General features: G+C 47.2%; 2 protein-coding genes across 2 annotated transcripts in view; one reads left to right on the top strand and one right to left on the bottom strand.

Moving 5' to 3' along the window:
* The window catches only part of LOC144174541 (uncharacterized), a 34715-nt gene that overhangs the window by 13817 nt on the left and 7418 nt on the right, over positions 1-13480 (top strand). The window lies entirely within an intron of this gene.
* LOC144175253 (mitochondrial fission 1 protein-like) lies at positions 11210-12712 on the bottom strand. Its single transcript, XM_077704350.1, has 2 exons — positions 12518-12712; positions 11210-11754 (listed from the first exon to the last, which is right to left on the bottom strand). The coding sequence occupies exons 1-2, from the start codon at positions 12710-12712 to the stop codon at positions 11476-11478; spliced, it is 474 nt and encodes a 157-aa protein (XP_077560476.1). The 3' UTR covers positions 11210-11475.

The raw sequence follows: 13480 nt of genomic DNA, 5'->3' as shown, positions 1-13480 counted from the left end.
GGTAAAGTCTTACTTCTTTTTTACTTCGTTGCAGGATCGCGGTAATCATCTGTGAAAAATGAACGATCTATAAAAAAGAAAGGTTACGATAGCAACGAGATTAAAACAGACGCATAAAAAACGAGAACGATAGAAACTATTGGCCCTCTAAAGAACACCTGCTCCCCTTTTACAGCGGGCGTGGGCGTGGATTTCCATAATGGCTCATTACGCGAGGGTCAGGCACGGTGGCGGTTTCCCGTTTCTTATGAAGTTGCCGAATTTCTATGGATACTTTTTGAAAATAGGTTAGGGTTCACCCCAGGATCTTCGGGAGTTTCCACGGAACGTCGCCTTTACGCAGGTACGATATTGCCGATGAGTGAAATTAAACGACCGTATTGCGTGGGATACATGCACGTGTGAGCTCATGAATTCTATTTATAGCGCTATTTTCGATTGTAGTGATTTCCTGCAAATAATCCACGCGTGACAAGTTTCGCATTTGTAATAACGACAAAAATAAGTACCCGCTAAGTAGGTGCGGTTATCTGTAAAAAGTTCTGGGAGAGCAACCCATGGCCATTTTCTATTGACATGAAAAGCATCCGAGGAAGCTTGACGAGGGAAAGGGGCATTAAAAGGATAGTACAAAACGTGAAAGCCGGGAAGTACACCCCACATACAATATGGCGGCAAGGGCGGCTTCGGTGGCGGCAAGAGCCTTGCTGAAGACGACTTAAGCTCGTTCTACATGGTGCGATTTTTCCTGCGAATTCGCAGATGCGGCGCCGCTCGTGCGGCAAAACGACTTCTTTTTCGTTGCTGCGGCAAAGTGCACAATGTTTGAACCGTCGAGCGTCCCGCGCGAACGCCGCTCGTGCGGCTCGTGAGGCGTAGAGGGGCCGGACCTGCGGCCAATAGGAACACAGCTAGGTGAACTTCACGGCATCACCATCTTCACGCTTAGCAACCAGATGGCGCTGCTTGTATGCGCGCGGCGTAAGCGCGCATGCACCGAAACAAACGCACGCGCGTTCACAACGCGATGCCACTCGCCGTTTTCATCGAATGCTTAATCGGAATCCGCGCAAGTGGCGGACATCGCAGCAGGGAAGAAGTGCAGAAGAACCCAAGAACAACCGGCTGAGGTAAACCGAGGTGTGCTAGGCGCGCACAACAAGCAAACCCAGGGTTGCTCGCTGTGTTTGTCTTCTCTGCTATGTGTGCGTATACTGATAAATAATTGGCTATTGTTGCATGAAACTGCAGATAAACTCATGTTTATTGCAAAAGAGCATGAAACAGCTCGGCCAGAAAGTAAAATGACACCTTTTTTAAATCACAACAAGCTCTGCTCGCGGCAGATGTAATTCGGTCTGCAAACAATGGGCCTCTGAAATGTGGAGATCGGGACGTTCGCAGGCCATGTAGGCTAAATTTCCAGGCATTGCGAACTTCGCAAATGCAAATGTTCGTTCCACGGAATTCGCAGACGAAAAACGCACCATGTAAAACGGGCTTTAAAGGCGTCAGAGCGACAAAATGCAAGTTTGGCTCATTCGAAAGACTGCATATATACTCAATTATGATGACGGAAATTTTAGCGCAAGCTGGCGCCAAAAGGAAAACAGATGAAGCAGGCTCAGCAGCCACCTTCTCGTCGGGTTCTTATGACGTCATCAGGACTTCACGAGTACGGATTTCTGGGCTAGTTGGTGATGCTTTGACGAAAAATTCATAGCGCATAAAAACAAGGACAGGCATAAAAACAAGCGGACAACAAGGCATAAAAACAAGCGCTCCGTGTTGTCTCTCCTCTTCTCTGTCCTTGTTTTTATGCGCTATGAATTTTTCGTCATCAGGACTTGTTTGCGCGAGCAGAGGCCTCCGACCGAAGTTGCCTACAAGAAACATGGCTGTGTGGTTGTAGCGGTGTCTCTTGTATCACTTGAAGAGTTGCGAGTGGTTAGCACGCTTACAACTGCGTTAGTGCTCCTCCTATCATTTCCCTGAGGACGCCGGGTGGTAAGAAATTTCGAGATTTTGGAATTTCCGACTTTTTTTTTGGTTTAAAATACCTCATTCAGAGATGAAATTCAGTTGAGTTGCTTAGCAAAAGCTAATTTCTTACAAATTAAACGAGGTTGTATTTCGTCTTCTGTCTTCTTTCATTCCAAAATGGGAAACTTGTGCAGTTACCATTTTATTTGTTTATTTTTATTGTGGGGAAATTGAAGGCAATGGTAGCCGTGAAATGAAGAGAATGTGTAATGAACAGAACGCCGTATAATAAGCAGAGAGCGGAGCGACGCCTCTTAAAACACATTACTGCATACCGTCAGAGTGACAAGACCGGGTTTTTACGCTCAGTTGTGGCAGTCGGTAGCAGGAGTGTGTGTAAATTTCACACCTAATTCTTTTTTGAATTCCAAAAATAAGAACAGGATGATCTACATGAGAACACTTAGCCACATACAAAACACCTGCCCCGAGCAAGAAGATAGTTCTTGACAAACAATTGCATTCAGATCGGCGCTTATCGTGCTGAAATGGGGTACCGCATGAATACTCATGAATGAAAATACTCACTTTCAAGGCCATCACCAAAGTGCTAAGTGGTGAGGACGCAGTATACCCAGAATACGCCTCTTAATTGCAAGCTATGGCGAAATAGATTGTCATAAACCTATCAGATTGAAGCCGAAGATTGCTCGATAGCTATTTATTTTAAAGCGAAGTTTTAGTGTTCTTACTGACGGCGTCTGTAACGCGAAAAGCTTATGTATTTACGTTTTGCAGCCTGGTTTAATTAATGTGTAGGGGGTAGAGAAAAATGAATCAAGTGCGGTATATTTCAGCCACCCGAATATAGGACCAGAAGAAAAATGCAGTTGCTGCCCCAGACACACGCCCACGCACATATGTCACAAAAGAAAATGTATACGGGCAAATAGCCGAAAATATCACCGCCACTACATTCGTGGTTCATGTACTCAAGGTCGTTACTGACGGATGAGCATTTGACGCATTCCCACGCTTGTGATATTTTTGTAAGTGCAGCTCTTACACGCCGGTTCTGGGCTTACGCGTCGCGTCGCAGTGAGCAGTCGGCAGGAGGGAACAAAGAGTGCGGCGGAGGATGAAAGTACAGGGATAGCGAAGAGAGCGCGACGGCAAGGCGGAGAAAGAGGGCTCGATCGTAACGTGAGAGGGAAAGGAAAGCTGGGTAAAATTACAGGAGAGTGAATAGGAAGAACGAGGAACGTACGACGAGGGTAAGCGAGATCGGGGCGCGCTCCGGCGGCCGTTGTGGCGGCTGCTGTGAACCGCGCAGCAAGAGATTTCAAGATTTCAAGATTTATTTAAACATGAAATTTACCATACATTTGTGTGTGTGCAGTTGCTGTGCTAAAAGCCTCAGCAGACGAGGCTTCGTCTGCTGAACAGGGAGCGCCACCGAAGCAGACGTTGAGATATGTCCTTAATTGTACACGTACGCATGTTTTCTCAGCTTCTTTACCACACTATGCCCCCGAATCAAGTTGTCTCGACAGCTGCACTCAAAATTTGCATTACAAAAAAAAAAAAAAACCGTAATCATCTGACATTCTTTTTTGTGTGTTCATCGATGACGGTAGGGAAATAATGTGGCTGAGGAAGCACGAACAGCTTCGTGGAAAAAACAAAAGTAACATCAACAAAAAACAGGCGTATATGGCTTAAATAAGCTTACGCTCGAGTTACAGTCTGCATGTTTAAAGCCATTGTGGGAGCTTTATCAGTAACACTTGCTCCGGTCGAGAGCATCCGCTCCTTCTGTGTCAGCACGTCCGCGATCAGGCGATCGCAAGGGCTCGCAACACACGAGGAGGAAAAAAAAAACATTACGATAAAAGCTCTGAACAAGGGCACGGAAAAACTAGGTTACAGAGACATTACGGTTGTTCTGAAACGAGGAAGAGCAACGAAAGGGAGCAATCTGTCTAACTGGAAACAATCTGCTCGACGAGCCTTGCGTAGGCATTCTAAAACTTACGGCAGGTCTATCAGCGCTATAAAACGTTGTTTCTAAGCCGCTTCGATCTTGGTATCCGGCAAAGGACGACTACACTTAATAGGGTTGATGAATTCTGAGTTCTCGGTATTGATGGGAGTACAGCGACGCTGGGTCGCTGCTTCTTTCCATAACTCAAAAGAAGTGGCAATTCATTGTAGTTCGATATACAGCAGTCATAATAGCAGCACGGATATAACACCGGGGGTGCGACGAACGGTTCTAATCTCAGCAGGCCTGAAGAAATAGCGCGCACCTTTATCGCCCCGACGTTGTCGACAGATTGCGTGCGCTAGCCGCCAAGGACGCGACAACGCCTTCAGCGTGTCTCCGTGCCGGTGAAACTCACGGGAGACGAATGTGGGACGCAAGACGCCTGACCTGAAGTATATGTGCCATATTATGCTTTCGAACAACAAAATTAACATCCATTGTATCAGTCTGCAATGGCAATAACTCCGTAAAGATTTGATGACTCTGTAAAGATAATGGTGGGGTTGTCAATATGTCGAAAATCCAGAAGCGCCGCTAACGGCCGCCTGAAAGGTGTCTAATTGAGCAGTGGTATAGTAGGGCATGTGAGAATTGCCAAAGAACTCAAAAATAATTGAGGGTATGCTACCACTGTCACTAAAAACGTAACTACACAATTAAAGCGTACTCCAGGTGATGACGTATGGGGCAGAAACTTGGGGACTTACTAAGCACATCGAAAGAAAACTTAGGGCGGCCCTACGAGCCCTGTGAAGGATAATAACGCGTTAAAACTTCGAGGTAGGAAAGGAACGTCTTGGGCGAGGGAGCATCCGGGTGAAGACATTCTGGGTAAATTTATGACAAAGAATATAGTTGGGCTAGGTATGCAGTGCGAAGGAATGACAACCAGTTGACCATCAGAGTAACATAATTACTACAGAAGAGGAACAATTCTATGAAAAGATGAGATAAGGAATTTGTTGCTGGGATTCGGACAGCCCATGGTAGGAACAGTTGGAAGGCTATGAGGAAGTCTGTCGACTGAGAGTGGACTGAAATATTATATATATATATATATATATATATATATATATATATATATATATATATATATATATATATATATATATATATATATAGTATAAGTAAAGAGTCGGATACACAGCAAGAACAATAACAAACAATGTTTACTTACGTAGCGGCAACGGGACTTGCCTTCATCAGAGCAAAGTTACATGATTTTACTTGACTTTACTTATGCTATTTCTGCGCGCTTTGTGAGTTTATCTTTCTCTAGATTTATATATATATATATATATATATATATATATATATATATATATATATATATATATATATATATATATATATATATATATATATATAGATAGATATAGTACATACGTTTTTGTGTGTGCGTGTGGGAGGGTGTGTACCTTGAACTCATACTCCAGGGCCTCAGTTGCGTATCACGGAGCCACGACCATATGCTGCTACGGCCTATATTGTGGAGCCGAGAGATCGAGTATATGAATAAAAGTTATGTTCTGATATAACCCCTAACAAGCTTGGTTGTTAACGTTTTCGTAATAATCGCTCGGTTCAATTCTCCAGCACACGTTTACATGGCTAAACTCACATTTCTCTTTAAGTGCGAACCGGGCGAACGTCAGGCGTCTGCCGTTAACGGATTCGTTCGAGGGGGCGGCATAAGGGGGAGGGGGGAAGGGGGGGGGGGGGCTGCTGGCAAGGAAGCAGAGAGTGGCTTCAATCTGATTAAATCAAAACAGCTCAAGGCATTTTAGCGCACTGGATATCGAGCAGACTTAATGCTCAAGCCCCAAGAGGGAAAGCTGGCGTTCGCTGGGGAACTACCAGAAGGCGCGGCGAAAAATTAAAATTGCGAGATTATTGAGCGCCGCATTATTACGCGCAAAAGTTCACGCACAAGACTCGGGCTTGGCTGACGTAAACACCGGCGGAGTAACTTCAGACTGGGCCAGGTTCTGTAAAGTTAGGGTGAGGTATTAATTTTTCCCGGCTTGGAATTTTTTTTACAACTTGCGCATAAGTTTCGTCGCGACATTAATGTGGAAACCCACGCATTAAGTCGTAGATCGCAGCGGAAAATTAGGCTTGTTGTTGCAGAGCGAGTTTTTTTTTTTACGTTACCTTTGTTCAGAATTATTTCGCAAAAACGCCTCTGCAAGTGAGACTCATTGGCGGACGCAGCTAAAAAATAGCCGTTAGACAACAAGCGAAGCTTGACGCTAGGTCTTAGCTTCTGCAATTTGGTCACATATTTTGGCAACGCGAGACGGAAGAGAGAGGAGGAGGGGCGACTCCTTTTTAAGGGCGTTATTATCGTGATTAGACATCGTGATTAGAACTGCTCACAAAGCTCAGAACAACACAGTTGTAGTTCTTTTTAAGTGCAGAGCACTTTAGGCGCTTGCCTTGTCGTCCTAGCTCGCTCGCTCGACCCAAGTAATAGAGCAGCAAGGCGGCGTTCCGGGGTAACGCTGTTGTTCGCGGCGTACCCCAGAGGCTTCGAAAGCCAAGCGGTTTATATTGTCATAAGCGTTCTAAACTCGTCAAACGCTGGCGCTTGTCATACATCTTCCCGTTGTTTAGCGCAAAGAAAACTATAGGTACATTTGAGGAAAAATATACGTAATTAACCGTCAGCGCCGGCGTTCCTTTAGTGAAGCACGCCCGTTGGGTTGGTTTTTACGATTGTAAAAGCAAGATGTGGCAGTGCAACGCCGGTACGTACGGGGAGAAAAGCACAAAGAGAACAGAACTCCCGCTGGCGCAGTTCTAGGCAGGGGGCGTGCGAGCACTTCGAAGGCGGGAAATTTGAATTGCATGGGGTGGTAGCAGTAAGCGGATAACCGCGGTACAGTCCATTATGGCGAATCACTGCTCTGCACTTCCGACAACTTTGACATTGAGTGGAACGGCTTTAATTTTTGCTTATCCGTTACTCCGCTGTTCTAACCCCCACCCCCCTCCTCTTCATCCCATCCATGTTTTCTGATTGTTGCGTTGGGCTCACTGGTATTTATTCTATGGTCTCGGCAAAATAGGCTCCATTGTTGAGTAGTGCATTGTGCACGTCGTCTTTCCGCTTGATCGGTGTCGTTGCTGTGCTAAAGTATAGAATTGATGTTATTACAGTGGAGCTGTTAAAGGCTAACTACCCTGTTTTTTTTTTTGCGTCCGTAGGAAGAGAGAAACTGCTCTCCACCTCCTCATTTTGGCACAATATCTTCCTTCGGCCACCTGTTAGCTTCCAGCGCTCCATATTTTGGTATAAAATGGCGTATATTGCCCCTGAAAAAAAAAAAAAACTGCGGTTGATTCCTCCGTCATACGAATCACTAAAACACGAAAGTGAAATGTGAAGCTAAATTTGCAGCTGAGCATGATTTGGCGGGTCCGCGGCTGTCTTGTGGGTGTGCTTGGCGAGCGACGTCCTGCTGGCGGGTCGCTTCTGCAAACGTGTACTGGCGTCATTTCCGTGACGAATATGACGTCGGTGAAATCTTGGGGTATCGTGGCATAAAACACTTTCGTGTTAAAATATAAAAGCCGAAAACAAACAACCCTAAGTAAACATACCCTTTAGTACTAAAGGTGGCTTCCCCGCAAGAATACCCTGTGTGCAGGAGTGCACCCTTTTCAGGCCGCTTGCTTCGATGTACTGGCGTTACTTCTGTGGCGGATATGACGTCAGCGGAATCTTGGTGTGTCCGAGAATAAGACACTTTCGTGTTAAATGTCTTTTTAGCAATACATTTGTGCTTAGAAGTAAAGCCGACCTTACAAAAATCCTTGTAAGCTTTGTTTTTGTAAGCTGGCTTTTCCACATTGTGTTTTGCACGGTGAAGCCAAGTTCCGAAAAAACGCCCGCCCAAACTACAGTTATATCAAGTGAGAAATGCGGGATGGGCGAAGTTTCGGGTCAGGTGCGAAAAACTGCAAAAAAGTGGCCGCACCGACAAATAAAACTGCGGAGATATCAAGTACGAAAGCCGGACAGGTTGTCCCTTTTGTTCAAAATCGAGACATCGGCGGTGTTTCCGACCGCGGGACGTTCTTGTGGAAGGAGATCCCTGGGATTTTGAAGGCGACAAAGCTAGTGCAATTTTAAGGGGCGGGCAATATTTGGGGTCCTTTAGTAAACTGAATATTTCACCTCTAAAAGGGTGTTGGTGATGTTTCGAGGGAGAGCGTTCTCTCGGAACTTTACGGTATTAATACAGGAAAAATAGGGCAACTCCTCGTCAACGCGGCTGGAGGAAACCACCGACGACGATCGGACCGCGGCCGCCAAGCGCAAGCGCGATACTTGTCGGGACCCCGAATAGCGTGAGGCGCAAATGGCGTCGGCGTGGTTACAATCTCAGCGAACGTTTCCCAGCGCTACGGCATGGTTTGAGCTGGGAAGGTGGATGAAGAGCTCATCTGGCTGTCCACCACCAGCAGGGTTCTCCCGACAGAGGGCGGTGGTGGAAATGCCGCGCATTGCTCCACTTCACCACCAGCTGCTTTCGGTAGGCCACCCATACTCCGGCTTACTCGTTTGAAATGTCCGCCCGAAGAACTAAAAACTGCCAGTGTGCAAGAACAACGCCAGCAGTAGCGGGCCGCAACTTCCGCCATCTGGTTATGTGGCTTGGAAGGTCAGGTGGACAACAGGTGTCTCGGAAGTCTCAGATCGTCAGCTGCAGGCAAATTTCGGAGTCAATGTCCGCGCTTATCATCTTTTTTTTTTTTTTTTTTTTGAGAGCTTCCACTTTTCACCACGCAGCAGCCCCAGAATGACCGGTATTTGACAAGCGTGCTTCAATATTTGTTATGAAAATTTGAAGTTGCTAAACGTCTTGAGCCTCCCACCGCTGCCGTTCTCAAAATTCCACCTCAAAAATTCCTGTGGAGAACACTGATCTCCACAGGGGGGAACAGCACTGAATTTTTTCAACGCTCAATTTGTGACTCTTAGTAAGTGTGAATTAAATGATTGTTTTTTTTTTATAAAGCAAAGTTGAGTCCTGCAGTTCTGCTGGAGCACAGAGAATAAATCTTCGTCTTCGTATGTCGGGGGGCCTCGACACAAGAAGATTTGCGAGGGGCCTCGCAAATCGAACACTTGTTTAATTGTCGCGTAGGGATTGTTCGCTTTGCGTTGGGAACCGTTCGCTTTATTTCTCACACATTTTTTTTACATTAATGCCACCGCACAGCCGCAAGATCTCCATGGCCAGAACTATCGCACCGACGGAACGATTGGCTTTTAATTGGCGCAATGGACATCCCATAAGCACTGCTACTGTGCCTTTTTAACACGACTACAAACTGCCCTAACCTGGGATACTTACTTCAAGACGGTGGCTGTGCACCGCTTCGAAGCAAGGTAACATTCCGATATGGTACTGTTAATTTCGCTTTTTGCACGCGAGTAACTAGGAGATTGAGGAGTTATAGCTGTACTTATTCTGCGCCAAAGCAAAAGACACAGATAAACAAGTACAGGAACGAAATTCTCAACCAGCTGACTCCGTTGGAAACTATAGTTTATTCTACTTTCTGTGTGGAATCATTATTTTTACTATATGCGTTCATAGCTGTAACAAGAGGATAGTTGTTACCTTTGAGGCGGGTACAAGTTGAGATCAATCGAATTTAGATATTTCGAACGCTCTTTGCTCTCCGTTTCTATATACAACGAACGAAGTGTGAAGGCACTGATGGTGGATAAGAATCGCTGCATGTGAAAGCGACGACGGGTAAGGGCTTTTAATAAAAGAAACTCTGCTCTGTATTCATGCGTATTTGCTCTACCTCACGTATATGTTGAAAGCTACGACCCTTCACGGCGTTAGGTCTTTTGTTCTTTACCTTTTTTTGCCAAGGGAAACCAGATAGCCCAGAACATAAGCTATGAGGTAAAAGAATTACGCTTCACTAGAAATAAAAAAAAACTTGGAAGAGAAAATGCTGTTGCCAAATGTTTTTAAATAGGGCCTCCCGACTAACGGTGTTTGGTTTCGTCGCACAAAAAGAAAAAGAGTAGGAGGAGGCCTGCTCATGAAAGCGCAGCTACTCGCAGGCCGACGCGAGTTTTGTCCATCCATTACAAGGACCGCTAATGCACACAGTTTTACAATGTTGCGAATGCAATAGCCCCACGTGGAATCGATTAAGTTACTCGGCCGTGGTGAGAGCTTCTAAACGGCTGACTCTATGACGCTGATTTCTGTTTTTGTTTTCGTGAATGCAGAGAGAGAGAGGGGTGGGGGGAGGGGGCGTTTTTAAGCCTTGTTCTGATGTCTGAAAATACCCAACATAATTCAATCCTGCACGATATGATTTTAAATTAGGCTATAGAACACTTTTAGAGAATTAAGGGAGTTAATTCTGGTTTAACATTCACAGTAAGTATAAAACTCTGAAATATGTCAGTTACAGCCCACAAAACACGCGGTATTAGGTTTCTTTTCATTAATGTCTCTAAAGTTTTGCCGTAGAGCCAGAAAGACCGTAGTTGAGGGCGCTTGGCGAAGGACGATGCGCAGAAAAAGCAGATCGGTCTGATCTGAGCACAGCCAGGCGCTGGCTCAGCACAACGCCGCAAGTTCGATTCCTGACGCTGGTCGTGGGGGTGGAAACATGCTTTAAAAGTATGCAAATGGAAGCGAGATCTACTTCATAGCGTTTGAGGCACGTTTACCTACACCGAATAATTTACTAATAACAAGCCCATGTGTTCGCCTCGCCTTGATAAAACGTATTTTACTTGAACTGAGTAAACGTGGCAGCCGTGCGCGTCCTGTGTCGATCGTAGGCCACGTAATTGGCGAGGATTATAAGGTGTCTAACGCCACGCACGTGCGATGAACTCAGCTTACTTGGCGCCCTCTTCACGTTTACAAGGAGCAAATGCCTTCAGCGAAACGCTATCTAGCGCGATTTGCAGATCGCCGAATTTTAAGGACAGCTACACAATATTTCCTGCAGCAGGATAATCACCGTGAAAGTTTGTACATGCCACGGCTTACTGTGTTTTCGTATCGTGGAAGCTCACCGTCAAGGCGTCCAACTTTTTCAAAATCATTGTGCATTTGCTTGTCAATCAGCCACGCAAGCCAACTGCGCTAAATGGCAACCCTGACAAACAGATTACTGCTAAAAAGTCTTAAAAATGTGCCCTTCCCGGCTTTGGCCACGCGTTCAAAAGAAGTTATTTTTGTATGTTATTTTTTCTTCTTGATGAAGGTCAGCCCTTCTATGGCCTTGGCGTTAGTTACGTACGCAAGTCTCGGCCAAGTTTTGCACACATGGGCCGCTGAGTCGCCGAAGAGTCTCGACAAAATTGAGCCTGTGCTTCGCACGTTAACACACAAGCAGCGTGCTCGGACCTCGCTGGTAGGGCACTTCGAAGAACCGGAGTAACGCAGTCAGCGCCTAGCCATGACCATGGATATGAGGACGCCGATCATGACGACCACGCCTCCGACGACGGCCACCTGGATGAGGTACTCGCGCAGCACCTTGTGGTTGATGAGGTCCTGGAGCTCCCGGCCAGGCTGGTTCAGCGGCTCCTTGACCAGCATTGCCTTGGTGAACTGCAGCGCTGCGCTGTAGTTGCCTAGCTTGGTGTGCGCCAGCGCCGTGAGGTAGCAGCAGTCGATGGGCCTGTACTCGAGCTGTATCAGCTGCTCCATGAGCACGATGCCCTGCGTCAGCGCCGCCCGTAAGGCCGATGTGAGCAAGCTCGACACCTGCGGCTCAACTGGGTTCGCGTCACAACCGCCTTTTTTAGAGTTCTACCCGGGGCTGACCAAGTGTGCTTTCTGCAGAACAGGTCGACGTCGTCTGCTCCATGAGCACGATGCCCTGCGTCAGTGCAGCCTGTAAGGCCGATGGGTACAAGTTTTACACCTGTAGCTGAACTGGGCTCGCGTCTCAGTCGCCTCTTTTACAGTTCTACTCGGTGCTGACCGAGTGTGCTCTCTGCAGAACAGGTCGGCGTCGTGAGGCACACCCTGCTGAAGAGCCACGGTTTTACACAACACAACAACATGCAATCCCAAGCCGGGCTCGTTACTGCAAGCTGCCCAAGAGCATGGGGCTCTGTGTGTTCTGACGATGGCGAACAGAGAGTAGCACCCGAGAACTATTTAAGACGAAGGAGACGCCGACCAACCCAAAAAAATCATTCTTGACGTTTCGGAGCATTCAACATAAACAAGGTGTTTTTTTTTATATGTATACCCCCCTGACCAGGCACGCTTCCCTTCGGGACTGTAAAGTCTTTGTTTGTTTCATGCTGCTTACTCCTGCCTGATCACGGTTGATAGCAACGAACGGAGCATCTGAGGGGCTCGCCAGCGCTTTATCTGCTTAGCAGATAAAGCGACAAAGATAAAGATCTGCTTAGCAGATAAAGATCTGCTTAGCAGACAATCCGGCGTCGGATTGAGGTGCCCCGCAGCTCACCTTGATGATGTCCGCTGGGAAGCGGCTGTGTACGAGGCAGCGGCCATAATCGAACTGGATGGACGGCAGCATGTGCCCGTGGTGCAGGTGCTCGTTGTAGCTGACCTCGATGCGGTGCAGCTCCACCGAGTCCACGTACGTACGCAGGAGGCGCTCGCAGTTGGGAGATTTGGGCGGTGATTTGGGTGGCGACATGGCTGGCCAGCACCCGTCACCGCCGCTGGCCCCGGCTGGGCTTGTAGACGGTGCGCGGACTATGGTCGCGGGATGATACCAGCTACAAGGACGCCATATTAGTTTTGCCTGTGCAGCTTCGTGATCATGATGATAAGGCTGATGATGATGACGATTATGAACCTGAAGAAGGGGCACATAACCAATCTGCGGGATCGGCCGAGAAGCGCGTTTATGAAATGGCGGTTTTTGCAGATTCCTTTTCTCAGAAGCGCTTTCAACAGCGGGTCAAAGTAAAGCACCGCTTGTGACCACTGGCAACGAGTTCTTCATTTCTTGTTTCAACTTTGTACGCGGCTTGGCTGCAGTTAATAGTACCTCCCCTTTCCTCTCACTGGGAACGATGAACTCTCGGAGAGGCCCACACATTTAAAATGCCTTATCCCTTGTGCCCGTGAGGCCGCTGTACCAGGAGTAGCGGTATTAAACTTTAACGACCTTTAGGACCCCAGTAATCCAATGAGTCACGAGGGAATCGCCCTGCGACTCGATTAGAGCCAGCCGTATACGCCACTACCCAGCCGAGGCCCACCGGAGTCGAGAAAAGACTTCATTCGATTTCTCGACCGGCCGGAGCCAGACGTGTTTTCCCCGCAAGTGTCTCGCCAGCTGACTGGCTGGATGGCTGGCTCTGGCTTCGTCTGCATGTCGGGCGCTTTCTTTCTCAGAGCGGAAACTTTCGCGCGCATTGCTCCGCAAGTTTGGTGACGCCTAACTGCTCTGACCGCT

Source organism: Haemaphysalis longicornis, unplaced genomic scaffold (genome assembly GCF_048455015.1).
Source record: "Haemaphysalis longicornis isolate Haplotype H1 unplaced genomic scaffold, Haemaphysalis longicornis Haplotype H1 scaffold_3, whole genome shotgun sequence".
Classification (NCBI taxonomy): Eukaryota; Metazoa; Arthropoda; class Arachnida; order Ixodida; family Ixodidae; genus Haemaphysalis; species Haemaphysalis longicornis.
Note: the sequence above shows the minus strand (reverse complement) of the source record. Positions and strands in the feature narration are given on the sequence as shown.

Excerpts from the sequence above, each read along its gene's own strand:
- LOC144175253 (XM_077704350.1), bottom strand. The coding sequence starts at position 12,712 with ATGTCGCCACCCAAATCACCGCCCAAATCTCCCAACTGCGAGCGCCTC. Across the intron at positions 11,755-12,517 it reads TCCCAGCGGACATCATCAAG|GGCATCGTGCTCATGGAGCA; the intron begins GTGAGCTGCGGG and ends GCGCTGACGCAG.